Genomic DNA, 22,635 nt, shown 5'->3' with positions numbered 1-22,635 from the left:
TCCTGATGCAGCAGCAGCATACGGTCATTAGTGTCCTTAACAACCCTGACAACCTTCATATCGTCTGCAAACTTGGACATTAAGCCTGATATACCATCATCAATATCATTTATAAATACAGAAAACAACAATGGACCCAACACTGAACCCTAAGGGATTCCACTAATAACATTAGTCCACAAAGAGCAGTGTCCACTGATTACCACTCTCTGTCTTCTCCCACTCAACCATCCCTTTATCCATACCAGCAATTTGCCTCCAATGCCACACTGCTCCAATTTGTGCAGCAGTCTTCCATGTGCAACGGTATCAAAAGCCTTTCTAAGATCCAAATATATGATATCAAAGTTATTCCCTGCATCCAGTTCCTTTGTGACCACATCATATTATCCAATCAAATTGGTCAGACAAGACTTCTCCTTAACAAAACCATGCTGTGTCCGAGCTTTAACTGAAGTCTTGTCTAGATGATCCTGTAGTGCTTCTTTAACCAGTGCCTCCATTAATTTCCCTGGAACAGAAGTTAAACTAACAGGTCTATAATTACTTGTGTCGCCGTTTGTCCTCCTTCGTGAATTGGGGTCACATTTCAAGGAAGCTCTCATAATTATGGCTAAGGGTTTGCTTACTTCCTTTGCTGCCTCCTTTAATAAAACTGAATAGATCCCATCCACCCCAGGTGCCTTTTTTATGTTTATCTTCAACAATTTCTTTCCCCTTTCCTCTCAGTTATTACAAAATTATCTACCTCACTGCCAGAGTTTAATTCACCTCTGGCATTCCCCTCCCTGAATAACTCCTCATATGTGAATGAAGATGCAAAAAACGCATTTAGTTTGTTAGCCACCTGAACAGCATCATCAACAGTTGAACCAACAATATCCAGTGGACCAATCTGATCCATCCCCTTTCTTCTAGAGTTTACATAGGTAAAGAACTCTTTGCTGTTTTTCTTTGCATCTGTTGCCAAAGATTTCTCATAATCTGACTAATCTCCTTGTTGACTTTGTTACAGACCAGCTTATATCTATCATAGGCTTCCATGTCACCCATTAATTTATATGTATCCCATGCATTTTTCTTCTCTGCCACCTGTCTCATTAGTTCATCTGACATCCATTTAGGCCTAAACCTTGAACAATATTTCTTAGTTGGTATGTAAAGCCTAGTAACTTCCAAGATTAATTCTTTGAATGCCTCCCATTTTTAATTTGCTGTTGGTAACATCATCTGTTGGTCCCACCGTATAAAATTTAAATACTGTCTCAGACCACCGTAGTCGCCTTTCCTAAAGCAAATACCCTTCCCTGTACCCCTGATGGTAGTTACCTCTTTGAATAAATCCCACTGTGATCACTGCCACCGAGTGGTTCCTTTATCTGTAGATTCTTAATGCACGAAGAATCACTGCTGATAATCAGATCAAGAGTATTACTCCCTCTAGTTGCCTTCTGAACATGCTGATGTAGAAAACAATCATTGAATAATTCCACAAAAGCGTTGCTAGTGTGTGAACCAACCCACAAATTCCAGTCAATATCAGGGAAATTAAAATCCCCCATTATAAGACTCTCTAAGTTAAATGATTTTATAACTGAAACAAAGAAAGACAAACTGTGGCAACTAAAAGCGAGCAAAATGGAACTGATGGATTCTATCAAATTATATTAAAATCAGCAGAAAAAATCAGGTAGTCAAGCTTTTAGCCATAATGGGAGCCCCCTAAAACTGAGGGATAACTAGAAACCTTTAAACCTCTGACCTTTGTAGGTAAATAAGTCAAATAAATAAATAAATCAAGAGATGAAGAAGAAATGCAAATCATCTTTATAGGAATGGAGCTATAAGACATTCTGAGCATGGATTTATTAAAATGAGATCATTTCTGATCAGTCTCATTAACTACCATGAGGTCATCACAAAGGAACTGGATGCAAAGAATAATTTTTACAATATATACATTTCAGTAAAGCCTCTGGTATGCTGTACCACATATATGATTGTTGCGTAAGGAGCAATGTGACATTAGGGAAAATTTACTACCACGTTCAAAAAGATTGACAAGAGATAAGTAGCTATAAATGGCAAGCCCTTTATGGGCTAATGTGATGAGTGGATTGTCACAGTATTGGGCCCATTACTGTTTTTAATATTTATTAATGGTATTGATATGGGAACTTCAGGTTTGATTTCGAAGTTTGCTAATGGTACGGAATTAGGCAGGGTGGTTAATGGCAATAACCAAGGTGTGCTGCTTCTCGATTTCGATACATTAGGCAAATTGGGAAAAATGGCAATTGAGCTTTAATACCGATAAATGCAAGGTAGTGCATTAGCATTAAATAATCCTGAAATAATGCCAAATTCAAGATAGTTGATAATATCATTCATATTATCAACTGCGTCAGATAGTATCAATGACGCATGATGCATTGCCGACCGGGCTGGCCAGGTGGCAACCCAAAGGATGCCACCTGGCTAGCCCGGATTCAAACCTGCAACCTTTGGTTGCAGGTTTGAATCCCGAGGCTGGATTCAAACCTGCAACCTTTGGTTGCAGGTTTGAATCCAGCCTCGGGATTGGATTTGGATCACAGTAAAAATGCAAAAACCTCGGGAGGTGCATTACGGCCACAGAAGCTGATGTGCCAACAACTAACAAAAAAAAAAAAAAGAAGCACGATACATTGGAAAATGTCACTGGTGGGAAATTAGCAGAGACAAGGAAGTGATTATTCTGTTGTGTAAGGCAACATCAATACTCCAAGTTTGAAAACCACATCATAGAAAAATGACAAAATCTGTCTGAAAGGGTGCATTAAAGAGCAAGATTGGCTGAAAAAAATATCCTTTTGTGATGCTAGCCAAGTTTTCTCTTTTTCTGCACTAAGCTGAATATTCTGCAAATTGAAGAATTTAGAAACTATATATCCATCAGGAGGCCTAAATGAAGTGTTAAGATTTAAAATTGTAAGTAAATTAAATGCTGATGGCATCTTTACTTGTTTTTGCACGACACACACACACAAAGGGCCATATGTTAACTGAAAAAGATGGTTGCAGAATAGATACTCTGAAATTTCCAATCAGCCAGGATAATTAATTATTGGAATAAACTTTCATCTGGAAGTGAGTAGTTTGAATAATCTAAAAGTGTTGAGAAATTATTAGAAGGGGTAGGCTGATGAGGTAGGTAAATTTTTTTTCTGGCTGGTGCTGTTTAAGCTTTGCTTTCTTACATCGTTTTGCCAATATTAATATTAAATACGCAAATTATGCATACAAGTTTCACATGTATTAAAATATAAAGCCTCACTCGCTCTTTCTCACCTGTTACGTGAAACCCATCACAGTGGCTGTGTAAGGTTGCAATACTCATATCTGGCAGTATACAGTGCAATAATAAATGTAAAAAGGGAAAAAAAGAAAGAAAAAGAAGAAATTTTACACAGCTTATTGAGGTATGGTATATTTCATATCAAACCAAATCAGGTTAAAAAATAAAAGTTCTTGATTAAAGTCACGTAACTCATTCACTGAACAGCATTTCATTCACGCCAAAATTTTAAACCGTAAATCTCATATCAAAAGTAACAAAACTTCGTGTGTATAATAACACTCAATAAGACTGCTTTCCAAAGTGACTCGTGCTGCCACCAAAAGAAAGAGAAAACAGAAATCCGCAGACAAACTGCGATTCGACATAAAACGAGTAAATAATTTTTCAAAACTTTTGTAATCCAAATAAATAAATACACATTAATAATATATTACTTATAATACACTATTATAATATTTGAATACCTCACATATATGTTTTCAATTAGCAATGCACAATATATAGCGAAATGATTTTTCCGTGTAATACCTATCCATCGTAAACAAAAATCAGCAGGGAAGTATGGCATCGTAACTCAGTCATAAAACATGTAAGAAAGCAATTATGTTCTTGAATTCCAAGTTATAAGAAGAAATTAAAATCTTAACGAATCCAATACCGTCCAGTGAAGTCAGTTAATTTGACTCTTGTAGTCATTGTCAAAAGCTGTAGCTAATTAAATATCAGTTGCCGTATACTTTTGGCTTAACGTCCTTGTTACGCACATTTATATATGAATAGTTGACGTTGAATTAGTCATATCCATCTACAATGATTGTTGATGCATCGATCATTTCATGCCTTTCTTCAGTTGAAATGTAAGAGGACAATTCTATCTGCTTTAATAAAGTAAATTTAATATATCTAAACGAAATGTATAACTTTTTAAATTCCAAATTCACCGCCCTTTAAAAATACAAATTTATTTTTACATCACAACATGTAGATAGCAGCATTAGTATTTGCAGTTTCTACACTTTTATATTTTTTTATAACCCAAATTTTATTATTTTTTTAATATGGTATGTGCAAATTATACGAATTTTCTTTATTTAATGGGGCAATTATTTTCTTTCAGGTATACATGTTTTCTGTGTGTTACGAAAGATGATATATAGTAGGCTGGCAGAATAATCATCTATACAGTTCCGGACAGTATCTAACGGGTATCTTGAAGAAATAAAATAAAATAGATAATGGGGAGTGTAGTGATGTTATTTTCCACAGTGCTTTGCTTTCGTTTTATTTTAGTTGCTTCCACTCCACTTAAACCAGGTAAAATATTTTTTGCATGTTATATTCATTTATTTACCTTGTAACATCTTATTACAGCTGATGACAAAACAAATGTCATCAGCAATAATGAGGGTGCATTGATGGCATTTAGTCATTAAAGAAAAAATCTGTTAGCAATAGTAGTAATCAAGGCATGTGATGCAACAAAGCAAGCTTATGTAGCATCAGCCCAAAAAAAAAAAAAAAAAAAAAAACACCATTTCGCACATCCATTCCCCTAAACGTTTGTCGAGTTCCTCTTTGAATTTATTTAAGCTATCGGCTACCATAGCAACAGATAGAAGTTTGTTCCGGCAATCAACTATCTGCTGGCTAAAGGCAAATTTCCACACATCTATTCTATAACTGTCTTTCCTCAATTTGAATTTATGCCCCCTTAGGTTCATAATCTGAGCAAGAGGAATCCCATCAGGATTGAGCCTGCTCAACCCATTCAAGGCCTTATACATCTCAATCAAGTCACCTTGCAGGTGCCTGGTTTCCAGACACTGCAATTTGTAGAACTTAAGCCTTTCTTTGTAAGACGACCCATTCGTTTCCACTCGCCAATCTTGTTGCCCTTCTCTGTACTCACTCAAGCAATTCTGCATCCTTCCTAAAATGAGACCTCCAGACCTGTACACAGTACTCAAGGTGCCCGACCATTGCTTTATACAAAGGGATAATCACCTCTTTTTCCCTACTAGAAAAATTACTGTATATCATTGACCTGCTCTGGCAGCATGTCTGCATTGCTCAGAAAATTTCATATCTCACTGCACAATCACTCCAAGCTCTTTTTCATTTTCTACCACCCTAAGTGTTGGACCACACAGTTAGTACATTTCTCTGGGGTTACTTCTACCCATATCTAGTACTTTGCATTTGTCGGTGTTAAACTTCAGTTGTCACTTCTCTGCCCAGCTTTTTTAGATCCTTTTGCAGTAGTGCACTGCCATTACCATCATTAACAACTCTGCCAACCTTTGTATCATCTGCAAACTTCGACATTAAGCCTGATATAACTTAATCAATTTCATTGATAAATATAAAAAACAACACCGGGCCCAACACCAAACCCTGAGGGACTCCACTAATAACATTAGTCCACTAAAAACAGCATCCATTGATTACTACTCTCTGTCTTCTCCCACTTAACCATCCTTTTATCCATTGTAGCAACTTACTCCTAATACTGCTCCAATTTGTACAGTAGTCTTCCATGCGTAACAGTGTCAAAAGCTTTCCTGAAATCCAATAATATCAATGATATTTTGATATAATATCAAAATTATTTTTTGCATCCAGTTCCTTTATGACCACATCATAGTAACACTTTCCCTTAACTAACCCATGCTGTGTCTGAATTATTACTACAGAGATTGTCTAGATGATCTAGATAATCGATAGACACTGCCTAGATAGATAGATACTGTCTAGAGCAGTGTTTCCCAACCTTTTTTTTACCATGCCCCACCTAAGTCTTTCTAAAATTCTGATGCCCCCTATGTAACGTTGGGAAACACCGATATACATATTTTTTATATTCAAAAATTGAATTATTCCCTAAATGAAGCCTAATTACAACTTGTTCAGGACACAAAACTTAGGTTTTAGGAAGAAATCATTAGGAAATTATTAAGAAAAAAACAGTAAGTAAATTTTCAAAACATATAATGGACAACTAAAATTCAAGTACAAAATAATTTATATGAAAGATTTTTTTATAATATTTTAATTTTTAGTAATTATTATTTAATTGTTTAATAATTTCAACATTCCATGTGAAGTCACTTCTAGATGAGTGCACTAAATTTAGTGAGACCCTTGTGCTTGATGCTTGCCGCAGAGAGATTTTATATTGGGCTCCAATTTAGTCAGCTTCAGTCTCAAGTCTCCCCGTTTTGTGATATCCAGTCGATTTCTTTTCTTTAGGAACAAATCATTTATGGCACTAAATCCACATTCAGCTAAATATGAAGATGGAAACGGTAACAATAGCTCTCTTGCAAAGTTGGTTGAATTTGGGTATTTAATTTCTGTTTCATCACAAAGCCATGCCATCGCTCCTTTTATATTGAATAAAGTTTTAACTGACTCATCATTTTGCATTTCTGAGAGTTCTTCTTGGTACTGCATTGATACATCAGACACATCCACTAACATTGGTTGCATCATCCAGGTTGGAAAATCAATTTGTTTTAAATCAGAAATCCTTTCTTTTAAATCAGCGGACAGAATTTTCAGATGATCGACAATAACAAGTACAGCGGTATCAGTCACTTCACATTTTTGCAGCCAACGAAACTGTTCAAAATTTTTGTTACAAATATATTTTTGACATAATTCAATAAATGTAATGAAACCAAATATCTTCGCTTTTGCATCGACGAGAGTTTTATTTGTTCCTTGAAGTTGTTTATTTAATATATTTAGTTTTTCAAAGATATCGGCTAAATAACTCACAAATGCTTTACCATCGACCGTTAACAGATGCTTCATTTCAGGTTTGTCACTTAAAAAGTCACTAATAGTATCAAATAGTTCCATGAATCTTTTCAAGCAGTTCCCTTTCGAGAGCCACCTTACTTCAGTGTGAAGTAAAAGTCTCACATGGTCTCCATTTTGTTCTTCACAAAAAAGCTTGAAGAGACGCTCACATTTGGCATTAGCTTTAATAGCATTGACACATTTTATAACTGATTTTAGTACTTCATGAAGAACAGGCGAAATATTTTTAGCTACCAAGTTTTCCCTATGAATAACACAATGCACAAGAAGCATTTCTGGATTCTCATCTTTCATCAATTTTAAGCAGCCATTTTTCTTGCCCATCATATTAGGAGCACCATCTGAAGCGCAAGATGTTATATTTTTCATTGGTATATTATTGTCATCTAAGTAATTTTTTAGCTTATTATATATATCTTTGGAGGTAGTGGTGCTCTCTAATGATTTACAGAATAACATTTCTTCAGCAAAATTACCTTTATCAATATATCTCACATAAGTTATCAGTACGGCTTCACTGTCTCTCAAAGTTGATTCATCCATTTGCACTGAGAATTTTCTTGTTTTCAGCTTTCCAACAAGTTGTATTTCAATATCTTCACTCATTTCATCTATTCTTCTGCTAACAGTATTGTTATTGAGTGGCATAGCTTTCACGTCTTTGTCATCTTTTTCCAGAACTGTTTTAAGAAATGCTGATATTGATGGTTTGATTAAATTCTCTCCTATAGTATGATTTTTCCCAGATTTAGCAATGAGTAAAGAAATTTCATAACTAGCCTCAAGAGTACGATTGACAGTTGCAGTATGAGCAATAAACAGAGACTTTAATGTTGCTCTTTTTTCAAAATTCTTCTTTAAAGTTTGAAAGTAATCTAAATCTGAATTTACATGAGCATTATGTTTCGCCTTCAAATGTGCCTCAAGACGACCTCGCTTCATTGATTCGTTGGTCAAGCATTGTTGGCATAAAAGACAAAAAGGTGACCTTTGATCGTGGATAGCGGGTATGAAACCAAATTTTAAGTATTCCTCTGAATACTGACGAACTTTTTTTTTACTTGCACTACTCATTTTACTGCGCAACTGAAAGAAATAAATACAGTATAAGATAAATCAAAAACTAAAAATAAACTATGCATTAAAGTTAATTTAATTTTATTTTAATATATCAAAATTAATTATTAGTACGCTTTTTGAATGAATAAATCACACGAATTACTGAATTCGGGCTATTAAATCTGTGGTCTCTGTGAACAAGCAGATAAGTCTAATTTGTCAAAAATGAGATAAGTGCACTATAATAAAGTATTTATTATTTACTATTATGTGACACGCAGCTATCTTCGTTATTGTAGTTTTAGCGTGAGTAATAAATATTTGTATATTCGAATATATGCGTGTTTATATGAGAGTGTGAAGTTTATTTTTCCTCTCCTGCAAATTCGAGTTTTTGGACTTATTTGCTTATTTACTGAGACCACAGAAATACATATATGACAAATACATACCATTGTATATCACGGTTCTTCATTAATAATAATTCTGTGCGTGGACAAAGTAATTTTTATTTTAATCTGAGATCGTCAAACCTATCCAAATGTACAGTCACGATGCCCAAACGAGCGTTTGTATGAAAGGAATTACCTATTTCATATAACATGCTGAGTTTGCGGTAGGCTACAGTAGACAACCACTTTGCTTGCACATTGCATATGCCATAAGCAATCGTCCAATACAGTATGTACTATTCCTTCACTAGGCATAGTAAGCAATACTCTCCGAGCAAACTGTAGTTGATATTACTCCCAACTTTCAAGTGCAGCTCTATAGAAAGTACAACATTTAACGAATGCTTATTTAAAATTGAGATACCAACAATTCTTCTTTTGTACAAGTTAAATCATAGTAGGCGGTTGTTTTAAACTCTAGACGAGCAATTTTTGAATTGCCCCCCTGAACAATCAAATTGCCCCCATGTGGGGCGTGGGACCCACGTTGGGAAACACTGGTCTAGAGTAATCCTGTAATCTGCCTTCACTTGCCTTACTTTCTTTTTGACTTCATTACAGCCTATCTTATATCATAGGCTTCTGCTTTGCCTAATAATTTATATGAATCCCATGCATTTTTCTTCCCAGCCACGTGTCTAATTTGTTCATCTGGCATCCATTTAGGCCTAAACCTTGAACAATAGAGGCATATGATGCAAGGAAGCAAGCTTATACAGCAGAGCCAAAAAAAACCCAACCCAATCCATTCAGTCCGAAAGTTTGTTTAGTTCTGCTTTGAACTTATTTAAATTTTCGACCTCCACTATGAAAGATGGAAGTTTGTTCCAACTATCAACCACCCGCTGGCTAAAGGCAAATTTCCGCTCATCTCTTTTACAATTGTCTTTCTTTGAATTTAGGTCCTTCAGTTGAGAAATCTGAGCAAGAGGAAGAATTCCATCAGCATTGAGCATGTTCAAACCATTCAAGGCCTTATACACCTCAGTTACAACACCTCACAGGTGCTTTGTCTTCAGACACTGCAATTTGCAGAACTTAAGTCTTTCTTGATAACAGCAACCCTTCGTTCCGCTCACCAATTTCGTTGCCTTTTCTGTACTCTTTCAAACAGCTCTACATCCTTCCTAAAACGAGGCCTCCAGATCTGTATGCAGTACTCAAGTTGGGCCTTATACAAGAGGATAATCACTTCCTTATCCCTGCTAGCAAAATTCCTGTATATCATTGACAAGACCCCCATGTGGGTCTTGTCATTGATATACAGCAGCTTGTCTGCCCTCCTCAGAAAATTTAACATCTGACTGCACAATTACCCCCAGATCTTTTTCGTTTTCCACTACCGTGAGTGTGGTATTGCACAGTTGGTACGTTACTCTGGGATTACTACTACCCATATGCAGTACTTTGCATTTGTTAATGTTAAGCTCTGAAGCTTAACATTAACAAATTACCTCTCATTGTTAACTCTTAGCCCATCTGCCCAACTTTTCTAGATCCTGTTGCAGTAGTATACTGTCATTAACAACCCTGTCGACCTTTGTATTGTCTACAAACTTGGACATTAAACCTGATATACCTTCATCAGTATCATTTATAAATGCAGGTAACGAGCCCAATCTGAACCTTGGAGGACTCCACTAATAGCGTTAGTCCACAAAGAGCAGTGTTCGTTGATTACCACTCTCTGTCTTCTGCCACTCAACCATCCCTTTATCCATAGCAGCAATTTGCCTCCAATGCCACACTGCTCCAATTTGTACAGCAGTCTTCCCTGTGCAACAGTGTCAAAAACTTTCCTAAAATCCAAGTATATGGTATCAAAATAATTTTTTGCATCCAGTTCCTTTGTGACCACATCATAGTATCCAATCAAGACTTCAGTTACAGTTCAGACACAAACCCATGCTGTGTCTCAACTATAACTGCAAATCTTGCTTAGATGAGCTACTCAAAGTGTGGTCCACGGACCGCTGCCAGACTGCGAACTGTTTGTTACTGGTCTGTAACACATTGGAAATTTGTCGTAAACATTACTGGTCTACAACGATCGTATTTTACAAAACTACTGGTCTGCTATGGATTTGAAATAAAAGGAATTGATTCTTCCCCACAGATAATCCTGCCCTGGTCTGGATAATCCTGCAGAAGCCCTGCAGGATTATCCAGACGCCCTGATTTGAGAAGCCCTGGTCTGGATAATCCTGCAGTGCTTCTCTAACAAGTGACTTTATTATTTTTGCTGGAACAGAATTTAAACTAACGGGTCTGTAATTACTCGTGTCGCCTTTGATCCCCGTTTGTGTATTGGGGAAATATTTGCATATCTCCAGTCCGTGGGGACCTCCCCAGAGTCAAACAGGGACGTTTGTCCCCAGATCCTTTGGCTTCGTATTCTCATGAGCGCGCTATTCCCGTGACGCAGGGAGATAAATATTTACTGAAACTTAATTTTCTGCTCCTGGCTTCCTACGGAGAGTGAATAGTTTGCAGCCCTTTCACACGGTCAACCCCACGCCATGCCACTTCACCTGAGTTTTTATAGGAAACGATGGACTCCTTCAGACGGCTCAAAGTGAATAGCACCATTGTCTCCTATTCCACTTCAGGTGGAGTGGATGGAAGTTTACCGTGTGAAAGGACTGTTCTTGTAAACAAGCAAGAGAAATTATTATTATTATTTTTTTTTTTTTCGTAGCTTTACACTAGGGGCGTCTAGTGGTGTTTTTTTTTTTTTTTTGTGTGTGTGTGTGTCTAGGGACCAAAACAGATCAAATGCTGCTGTCATAGGCCGCATTATTTGTCGAATTTAGCCGCCGGGAAGAGGGATAGTTCTACCTTACCACTAATTATGCATATTTAAAAATATAATTTCATTTTATTGATAATGATTTATATTTACAATTTAATTACTTCAAGGATGTTCACATAATCATGGCTAAGGGTTTACTTACTTGCTTTGCTGCCTCTGTTAATATAACTGGATAGATCCCATCCACCCCAGGTGCCTTTCTTAGGTTTAATGTCAACAATTTCTCCTCCACTTTGCTCTTAGTTATTACAAAATAATTTAACTCCCTGTTAGAGTTTGATAAACATTTGGCCCTCTCCTCATGTGTGAATGTAGATGCAAAATACTCAATTGTTTGTCAGCTACCTGAGCAGAATCATCGACAGTCAAAGCATTGATATGGACCAATCTCATTCATCCTAGGCACCTCTGTAGCCAGGTGGTAAGGAGCAGCAGTGCATAGCACATGCTTCTTGATTACACCGGGGTTCAAGCCCGTCATCACCAAATACAGAGGATGCGGAAAGGTCAGGGATTGACCACCACATATTCTCGGAGCAATATGGCCTTAGTTGTTAATGCTCCTAAAAACCAAAACAACAACAACAACTCATTGATCCTCTTTCTTTTAGTAAAGAAGTCTTTTCTGCTTTTCTTTGCATCCTTTGCCAAAGATTTCTCGTAATCTGCCTTCGCTTGCCTAACCTCCTTTGTAACTTGGTTACAGACTAGCTTATATCTGCCATGGGCTTCTGTGTCACCTGATAATTTATATGCATCCCATGCATTTTTCTTCTCTGCCACGAGCTTTATTAGTTTATGTGACGTTCATTTAGTTCTAAACCATGAACAGTATTTCTTAGTTGGTATGAAAAGTCTATTAGCTTCCCCATTTAGAATTTGCTGTTGGTAACATCATCAGTTAGTTCCATTGTATAAAATTGAAAAACTGGCTGAGACCACTGTCACCTTTACAGAAGCAAAAATCCTTCCCTTTACTCCTGATGGTAGTTACATCTTTGAGTAATTCCCACATCTGTGCATACATTGTGATCACTGTCACTTAGTGGTTCTGTTTTCTGTTAAAGTGGTTACAGTGTGAATTTTGGTATTCCTTTGTTATCTTTCTTTTCATCCGCATCATTATTTATTTTAAAATTTGAGAGATTATTGTCCTGACTAAGGATGTGGTATATACAAATTTTTTAGATATAAACACAAATAGAATAGGTAAAATCAGCTACAGTCATATATAGAGTGAATCAGTGCTCATAAATATATTCCCTGTTGTAATTTTCAATTATTTTATTGTTTGATAGATGGCTATAAGTTTTATATATATATTTTTTTACTTGTAATGATTTTTCTGTCACTTTTCTTTATCCCACTTTCACGTAACCACTAACTTACTTTTTTTTAAAACCAATTTTTTAAGAATTAAACAAATCAAAATGCTTAGAAATCACAAAAAAGTACATAGATGTGTAGTGCTGGAATGCCTCAGGAATAAAACTGTGATGTATCTTTGTATGCTGAATGAAAAGAAAGTTGGCAACGTGCTATAAGTGCCTACTTGTCCAGGCTGCATTGCTGAACATTTCTCTGTTAAAATCATTTTAGAAGTACTTTTTATGTGTTAATGGCATTATGGTTTTATTATTTTTTTATGTTTCTCATGCATGTAAATTATTCTTGTTATGACTGTGTACTGTTTTGTGAAATATGGTCACACTATGGTCAAACTGCTCTCATTAATAGCATAGATATCAATTTGCTAGTGACTTAATTGTGTCAATCCACATATTACTATTTTAAAATATGATAGTTGTTCAAATTTCATACATGGCAGCAGAATTGAACTACTTAGAGTATATGATAAAAAGAAGCAACTTTGTTGGAAAGAGGCAGAATAGAGTAAAAAGATTGCATTTAAATTCCTTAATTAATTTCCAACTCCAAGCAATTTCAAGAAATGCTGAAATTCCAGAGGTGAAGAGGTACAACTTGATACACCAAGAGTGAGAGAGAGAAAGAGATTTCAAGCATTTCTTTATGTCTAGGAGTTAAAAGATTTGAACTCATATTTTTCACCTACTAAAACATTGAGAAGGCAGACTGCTTTTCTTTCCAATCATATGTATCAGAAAATGTATCATAAGCTTCTGCAGAACTTGAAATTGTGCTTCATAATTACTTAAATCACTTCAAAATGACCTGTATGAAAATGACTTTCAGAGCAATCAGATTTTAAAAAAAGCCGATTGTTCTGAAAACAACTGCACATTAAATTATTTGCTGTAACCATGTGACATGTGTCTGAAGCTATTTCATTTAAAATATTTTAAATTAGAAGATATTTTAGTATATTAGTCTGAAGCTATTTTCTAATAGCTCCTTGAAAAGGAAGTAGTTAATTATTTTTTATTATTTTCATGCTGCTGTCCAATTATTCCTTGGGCAATAATTTGACCATATGTATCAGCAAGCATATAGCTGTGTTTCTATTTTTATATTTTTATCATAAGTTTTCAAAGGTATCACTCTCAGGTGGTTTATATAATTCTTTACATAAACTGCAGTTTATAGCTCCAGATCTGAAATAAGACGAAGCAGGAAACAAGCAACTTTCTATAAGGAAATCTTATAAGAAAATCACTAATTACTTTTATTATTAAATATTTGTGACTGTAATTGTGGACATCAGAATCATAAAATATCAGTTACTGCGACTATTAAATGACACAAACCAGTACATAGTTTTACAGTCTCATAACTTCATGTTTAAAAATTTTTTTTATAATGAAACAAGATTGTACTAGAAAGCTTCAACTCAATAGAAATAGTGCCCTTTCCATTTTGGGCATTTGAAACACTTGATTTTTCATCATTTTTAGGGTACCATATATGTTAGCATATATGCATAATGTGCCTAGGTCTTTACCACATCTGCCTGTCCATCCATTCACATGTAAAAACTCAACTCCCAGTGGATGGATTTTTGTGAAATTTTATATTTAAGCCTTTTAAAAAGATATTTGTCAAGCAATTACAAATTTTATTAAAAAGTCTGATTATTTATTAAAAAAGATTTAATATATTTATTTAAAAAGATTTAATATATATTTTTAAATATATTATTATTTCTTTATTTTTCCCTATCCTCATGTAATAATTCAGCTCCCAGTGGATAAATTTTTATAAAATTTTATATTTGGGCCTTCTAGTGGGATTTAGCATTAGCATTAGTAGATGCATGTGATGTAAGAAAGTAAGTTTATGTAGCATCAGCCAAAAAAAAAAACACTCTTCGCATTTCATCCATCTATTTACTCCAAATGTTTGTCTAGTTCTGCCTTGAACTTCTTTAAGTTGTTGACCTCCACTACAACAGATGGAAGTTTGTCCAACTATCAACCACCGGCTGGCTAAAGGCAAATCTCCACACATCTGTTCTACAATTGTCTTTCCTCAATTTAATTTATGTCCCCTCAGATGAGTAATCTAAACATAAGGAAGAATCCCATCAACATTGAGCTTGCTCAAACCATTCAAGGCCTTATACACTTCAATTAGATCACCTCACAGGCACCTAGTCTCCAGATGCAGCAATTTGCAGAACTGAAGCCTTTCTTGGTAACAGCAACCCTTCGTTCCCGTCACCAATCTTGTTGCCCTTCTCTGTACTCATTCTAGCAACTCTACATCCTTTGAGGCCTCTCAAAGGATGTAGAGGCCTCTAGACCTGTATGCAATACTCAAGGCACAGCCTGGTCATTCCCTTATACAAGAGGAATCGATGCTTCTAAACCTGTATACAGTACTCAAGGCACAGCCTGGCCATTGCCTTATACAAGGGGAAAATCACCTCCTTATCCCTACTAGCAAAATTCCTGTATATGATTCATAAGACCCCATGACCTACTCTGTCAGCCTGTCTGCACTGCTCAGAAAACTTCATATCTGACCGCACAATTAACCCCAGCTCTTTTTCATTCTCTACCATGAATGTAGTACCGCACAGTTGGTACGTTACTCTGGGGTTGCTTCTACCCATGAGCAGTACTTTGCATTTGTCAAAGTTAAACTTCAGTTGCCACTTCTCAGCTAATCTGCCCAGCTTTCTTGATCCTGTTGCAGTAGCATACTGTCATTACTGTTGTTAACAACTCTGCTAACCCTTGTATCATCTGCAAACTTGGACATTAAGCCCGATATACCTTCATCAGTATCATTGATAAATATACAAAACAACGATGGCCCAACACCAAACCCTGGAGGACTCCACTAATAACATTAGTTCAGTGGTTTTCAACCGGGGCACCACAACACCTGCAACAACATTCCACGGGTGCCACGTGATTTGGGTTTAAGTTACTTAAACTTATTTTTTTTAAAATTTATTATTATTATTTTTTTGCATTATATAAAGGTGTATGGATCCATTGTGGAGATTCTTTTTAATTTTGTAGTGATCTATAATTGACGTTTATTAAGCACCTCAATATTAAGAACAAATTATTATATAAGTACATATATATAATTTGTTTGTAATTTTAATTTTGTTTATAATTATTATAACTATCATATAGCAATTTTTTTTAATATTAGATATATATATATATATATATATATATACAGAGAGAGAGAATTGGATCTAAAACCTACAGAAAATTAAGTAGGGGCATCACAAAATAAAATAAATTATTTAAGGGTGCCACTATTAAAAAAAGATGGAAAAACCACTGCATTAGTCCTTGAAGAGTGGTGTCCATTGATTATCACTCTCTGTCGTCTCCCACTCAACTACCCTTTCATTCATTGTAGCAACTTGCCCTCAATTAATTGCTCCAATTTGTACAGCAGTCTTCCATGAGCAATAGTATCAAAAGCTTTCCTGAAATCCAAGTATATGATATCAAAATTATTTTTTGCATCCAGTTCCTTTGTGACCACATCATAGTATTTAGTCAAATTAGTCAGACAAGACTTCCCCTTTACAAACCCAAGATTGATTTATTACTGCAATCTTGTCTAGATGATCCTGCAATACTTCTTTAACCAGTGGCTCCATTACTTTCCCCGGAACAGAGGTTAAACTAACGTGTCTCTAAATACTTGTGTCAGCCTTTGATTCCTCTTTGTAATTTGGGGATATATTTTCACATATCCAGTGTGTTCGGACCTCCCCTGAGTCCAAGGATGCTCTCATAAGTATGGTCCTCATAATTATGTTACGTGGTTGTTTCCTGAGAAAGCGACCAGTGGAAGAGTGAGATGAGCACAACCTTGTTTTCCACTACACCTTGCTCCTTGAGAATCAGTGTATTTTATTTAAAGTGCTAGACATATATGCTGGACACATTTAAAGTGCTGGACATTGTGAGTTTCTTCAAAATATGAGATTAATGAATTTCTTAGCAAACTTGATTTGCTTATCACTGAAGTTTTTTCCAAACTCATGTAAGGTAATGTTTTATTCCTATTAATTAAATGAAAAGAAACATTCCTATAAAGAGAGACTTCCATTGTGTGGGTTGCAAACTCTCAAAACCAAAACATATCCACAAGGACCTTAGTAAGGTGCTTAAGGCCTTGAGATGATTTAGAACCACCTGCATAATAAAAAAAAAATCCCAATTAAAAATTATTGGGATATCTCTTTTATTTCACAGGTGTTACAAACTATGGGATGTGCATTTCATTAAGAAAGAGTATAGATAAAGAGGCCTGTGCGCTCTGGATTCATTCTGTATAAGTAATATGTTGCACAGAGCGAAATGGAAAGTAAAATAAAATAAATGACAGGTTTAATGTTAAATAGTAAAACAGAATATGTTAAATACATACAGTACAAAAAGCTTTTGGTTATTAAGGTAACCTTCATCAGTTGAACTGAAAGTTTAAGAACTTAGAACATGAGAGTGTAGTGCCAGTCATACACAGCAAACTGGTGCCTCCGTAGTCAGGTGGGCAGGAGCAGCAGTGTGTAGTACACGCTCCTTGATTAGACCGGGATTCGAGCCCGTGACCACCAAATACGGAGGATGCGGAAAGGTCAGGGAATGACCACCGCATATCCCTGGAGCAATATGGCCTTAGTTGCTAATGCTCCTAAAAACCAAATAACAAGAACAACAACAACTACACAGTAAACTGTGTGATGTAACAACTAACTGTTTGATGTTGAAACCTATGGTTGTGATGTATGCGAACATTTCCAACATTTGTCAGTCATGAGAATGCTTGCCTCAATAATAGGGTGGACATGACATCCATTGTTTCTGTTGACTGAAGTATTAGAGCATGTAATGTGCAGTGACTCCAACCAGGCACGCTGTCGGTAATGCCGGGACCGATCAATAACCATGACATCGCAGCATGGGTCAATGTCGTGTCAGGTAGACCAGAATTGCTCAGCAATGGCTGAGCACTTCTGGTCTATGCCCGCTAAGCAGATGGCTCTTTTGTGTTCTGAGATATGTTTGCGAGTCTTCTTCCAGTTTCTCCAATGTAGCAACCAGTGGACTAGTCTACGGCAAGAAATGCAGTAGACTAGTCCACTTTTGTAGTGGACTAGTCTACCGCATTTACTAATACACAAGATTTCTAAGAGGTAAAAGCTAGAGATTATAATGATTTATGCACCAACATCGAGCCATGATGATGAAGAGGTTGAAGAAATGTACACCGGAATTGAGAGTCTTCTAGATGAGCAGAAAACCCACTATACTATTATTATGGGCGACTTCAATGCTAAGGTTGGAAAAAGACAAAACAGCGCAGAAAGGAAATTTGGAAATTGGTGAAAGAAATGAAAGAGGTGAAAGACTTGTGGAATTTGCAGAATCTCAAGGACTGTCAGTAATGAACACTTTTTTTCAGAAAAGGGTGAACAGAAAGTGGACATGGAAGAGTCCAAATGGATTAGCTACTAATGAAATCGACTTCATCCTCACTAACAGAAGATATATTGTGAACGATGTTACCGTCCTGAATAAGGTAAATGTTGGAAGTGATCACAGAATGGTAAGATGTACACTTGATATAGATGTAGGAAAGGAAAGGAAAAAACTGACTCGAGTAAATAATACAAAGGTCTTTGAGATAACAGAAGAGGAGAAAAAGCAGTATGTACTGGAACTTAAGAACAAGTTTGAGCTTCTGCAGACTGCTCAGGACCAAGATATCGACGAGGAATATTACAACTTTTTGAAAGTGATAAAGCCCAAGAAACCTATAGAGAAAAAGAAATCCAAAGAAGAAAAAATTAGTCAAGAAACACTTGTCATGATGAACCGAAGACGACAAATGAAAAGCAAAAAAAACACTGACAGGGAGAAAATTGAGTATACTGAGTTATGCAAAACCATTAGAAAGAGACTCAGAGAGGATATAAGAAGATTTAACACAAGAAAAGTAGAACAAGCATTAAGGGAAAACAAAGGATTTAAGTCAGCAGCCACGAGCAGTAATACAGAAAGACAAATGATACTGAAAGAAACTGAAGAATAGTGAAGAACAGAGAAGGCATAATACAAATAGCAGAAGATTACTATAGAGAATTATACAAGGAGCAGGAGAATGATGCCAGCAGTGGGGAAGATGGATTGCAAAGTAGCAACACATACGACATAACCGATATTCTTCCTGATGAGGTAGAACATGCATTGAAGAATCAGAAAGCCCTGGGGGAAGATGAAGTTACTGTAGAGTTGTTAAAATTGGGAGGAAGAGGCATAATACAAAAACTGGCAAGGCTCTTCACAAAGTGCATTAGAAAAGGTGTGACGCCTAAGCAGTGGAATAATGCAATCATAGTTTTGCTGCATAAGAAAGGAGATAAATCAGAAATTGGAAATTATAGACCAATTAGCTTGTTATCCTACATCTACAAGTTGTTCACAAGGGTCATTACTAACAGATTAGAAAGAATACTTGATGAGAATCAACCAAAAGAGCAAGCTGGCTTTAGGACAGGATTCTCAACTATGGATCACCTTCACGTAATATCACAGCTAATGGAGAAAGCAAATGAATATAAAACACCTTTATGCCTGGAATTTGTGGATTATGAAAAGGCATTTGACTCCATACAGCATAAGGCAATGTTTCGGGCACTGGAAAGACAAAGCATTGATACCCCATATATTATGATTTTGAAGAAAATATATGAGAGTGCTACCTCCTTTATTAGACTAGACAATGACAGTAGGAAATTTAAAATTGAGAAAGGAGTTCGACAAGGAGACACAAGATCTCTGAAGCTGTTTACTGCTGCCCTTTAGGAAGCTTTCAGAAGATTAGACTGGTCGCAGAAAGGAGTCAATGTGAACGGAGAGTACCTAAACCATTTACGATTTGCAGATGACATTGTGGTCATAAGCCACGATCCTAAAGAAATAGAGGAAAATCTTAATCAATTATGCACAGCTAGTAAGGATTTTGAACTAAAGATGAATATGGCTAAAACAAAAGTAATGACGAACAAGTATGCCACAGAAAGGGAAATAATGATTGAAGGAGCAGTAATTGAACAGGTGGAGCCATATACTTATCTGGGACAAGTTATTAGCTGTAATAATGATAAATGGCTGGAAGTCAAGAGAAGAATAAATTTTGGATGGATAGCATTCAGGAAATATAGTCAGATACTGAAGAGCAATATCCAAGTTTGTCTGAAACGTAAAATAATGAACCAATGTATACTCCCCACCATGACATGGAAGTGAAACTTGGGCACTCACCAAAAGAATGGAAGAGAAGCTGAGAACTACACAGCGAAGAATGGAACGAATCATACTGTTAGATAAGAAGAGAAACACATGAATTTGCAGCAAACTCGAATAAAGGAAATTCTTATTAAAACTAAAGAACTAAAATGGTCTTGGGCAGGACACATAGCTCGAAGACATGATGACAGATGAACTAAGAAAATAACAGAATGGTATCCAAGAGGAGCTAGAAGAAAACCTGGAAGACAAAGGTGGAGATGGGTAGATGAAATTCATGAGTTTGTGGGTAGTAAATGGATGGCCAGTGCTCAAAACAGAAGGAACTGGAAAGTTGCTGGAGAGGCCTTCATCCTGCAGTGGATTGAAAATGGTTGATGATGATGCCAGATCCCATTACCTTTTGGTGTTGCTACATAGATGATGTGTTTCTGATTATCCACAGAGATTCAGGCGACCGACTCTTTGGCCACTTCAACTCTCTGTCACTTTTCATAAAATTCACCATCGAACTAGGGTTGGACAATACCCTACCATACTTAGACACCCTTGTCCAACATGAGGGCATGTTCTTGAAGACAACGGTCTATCACAAGCCAATGTGTCCTGGCCAATTTACTAACTACTGGTCAGCACACACTCACAGCCATCTTCTTGGCACTGTGCAGACCTTGTTAACTAGTGCCTGGACCCACTTTACATAAGAAAAAGGTAATGAGATCTGCCATACCAGATCCCATTACCTTTTGGTGTCGCTATGTGGATGATGTGTTTGTGATTATCCACAGAAATTCAGGCAACTGACTTATACGAGGTGTGGCTATCCCACCAGTACCCTAGACAGGTGTGACCTACAGCATGTGACCACGTAGCAACCAACAGGAACTTTCAAGGTAATGACTCAACCACGAGTGCCTTTATCCCATACTACCCGAACCTATCACAGCAGGTTTCTAGGGTCCTGAAATCTCATGGGATAAGGTACGTACAGCTCCCGGGCAGGAAATTGTGATCCCTTAGCTCTAGAGTGAAAACACTGGTTCCCACATTTCTACAAAGTGGACTATTCTACTGCATTTCTTGCTGTGACTGTACTGGTTGCTATGTTGGAGAAACTGGGAGAAGGCTTGGCAAACGTATCTCAGAACACGAAAGAGCCATCTGCTTAGTGGACATAGAACACTCGGCCATTGCTCTGCACTTCTGGTCAACCCGACACGACATTGATCCACGCCGCAATGTCATGGTTATTGATCGGTCCTGCCATTACCAACAGCGTGCCTGGTTGGCGTCGTTGCACATCACATACTCTAATACTTCAGTCAACAGAAACAATGGATGTCGTATCCACCCTGTTATTGAGGCAACCATTCTCATGACTGACAAAGGTTGGCAACGTTTGCATGTCACAACCACAGGCTTCAACGTCAAATAATTAGTTGTTATATCATGCAGTTTACTGTGCATGACTGGCACTACACCCTCTTATGTTCTATGTTCCTAAACTTTCGGTTCAACTGATGAAGGTTACCTTAATAACCAAAAGTGTTTTGTACTGTATGTGTTTAACATATTCTGTTTTACTATTTAACATTAAACCTGTCATTTATTTTATTTTACTTTCCATTTCGCTCTGTGCAACATAATAATTTATAAGAAAGAGTAGTTTCAGACTAGATATATTATAGTTCTGTTTTAAACAAAGAATTATTAATTGTTGTTATAGATTATATGCAATCCTGTAAAAGCAGTAATTTTGTATAAATTTATGTAAGGGGAGGGAGGCAGAATATATACCATGAGGAAATCTCTGGTAACATTTTTTAAAAGAATGTGCACGATAAACCCAGTTTCATTGCATTCATATTAATATACCAATATACTTAATTGTAGGATCAAATTTTCATCAAATAGTATATTTACATAACCATATAAATATATATGAATATATTTATGCATAGGGTACATAAAATGCTTGATTTTATCAAAGAAGAATTGTCTTCGATGACTGCTTGCTCTTTGCTCTTTACAAAATTATGTATGCTGCCTATTTTATCTTCTCTTCACTATGTAAAATATATTGGTGCATTATAAAATAAACATTATCCTACCAAAAATCACCACTGATTACAAGAAATTGTGACCGTGAAATATGCAGATATTTTAGTTTATAGATATGATGAGTGGTTAGCCCAGAATTCTTCATAAATGTCTGTGGCAAATTGATGTGCATGCATAAGGAGCAAGTTTCAGAGTAGAATGATGGTTGAATGACATGTGCAGATGTCTTGTGTGTGTATTAGTATTAGTAGTAGCAAATGATGCAGGAAAGCAAGCGTATACAGCATCAGCCAAAAAAAAAAAAAAAAAACGGCTAAGGTAAAGAAAGCCAACACGAGAACCACAGGAAATTTCATAAACTTTACTTGGCAAACTCAT

At 36.3% G+C, this 22,635-nt stretch overlaps 2 protein-coding genes across 8 annotated transcripts in view; one reads left to right on the top strand and one right to left on the bottom strand.

Moving 5' to 3' along the window:
- LOC150083093 (cytohesin-1-like) overlaps positions 1-3,835 on the bottom strand; it is a 491,792-nt gene extending 487,957 nt beyond the window's left edge. For 6 of the 7 annotated variants that reach the window (XM_090377029.1, XM_090377030.1, XM_090377033.1 and 3 more), the window contains exon 1: positions 3,331-3,548. In XM_090377029.1, the coding sequence (XP_090233155.1) occupies positions 3,331-3,379 (49 nt within the window). In that variant the 5' untranslated portion in view covers positions 3,380-3,548. Of the gene's footprint in view, positions 1-3,330; positions 3,549-3,804 lie in introns of those variants that run through there. The other variant, XM_090377032.1, reaches the window with a different exon arrangement.
- Positions 3,836-4,125: 290 nt separating this feature from the next.
- The window catches only part of LOC150083092 (uncharacterized), an 80,789-nt gene continuing 62,279 nt past the window's right edge, over positions 4,126-22,635 (top strand). The window contains exons 1-2 of the mRNA XM_090378386.1: positions 4,126-4,197; positions 4,458-4,654. Coding sequence (XP_090234512.1) covers positions 4,576-4,654 — 79 coding nt within the window. The 5' untranslated portion in view covers positions 4,126-4,197; positions 4,458-4,575. The remainder of the gene's footprint in view (positions 4,198-4,457; positions 4,655-22,635) is intronic.

Source organism: Mastigoproctus giganteus, chromosome 7 (assembly GCF_048544385.1).
Source record: "Mastigoproctus giganteus isolate SK-2022 chromosome 7, ASM4854438v1, whole genome shotgun sequence".
NCBI lineage: Eukaryota > Metazoa > Arthropoda > Arachnida > Uropygi > Thelyphonidae > Mastigoproctus > Mastigoproctus giganteus.
Note: the sequence above shows the minus strand (reverse complement) of the source record. Positions and strands in the feature narration are given on the sequence as shown.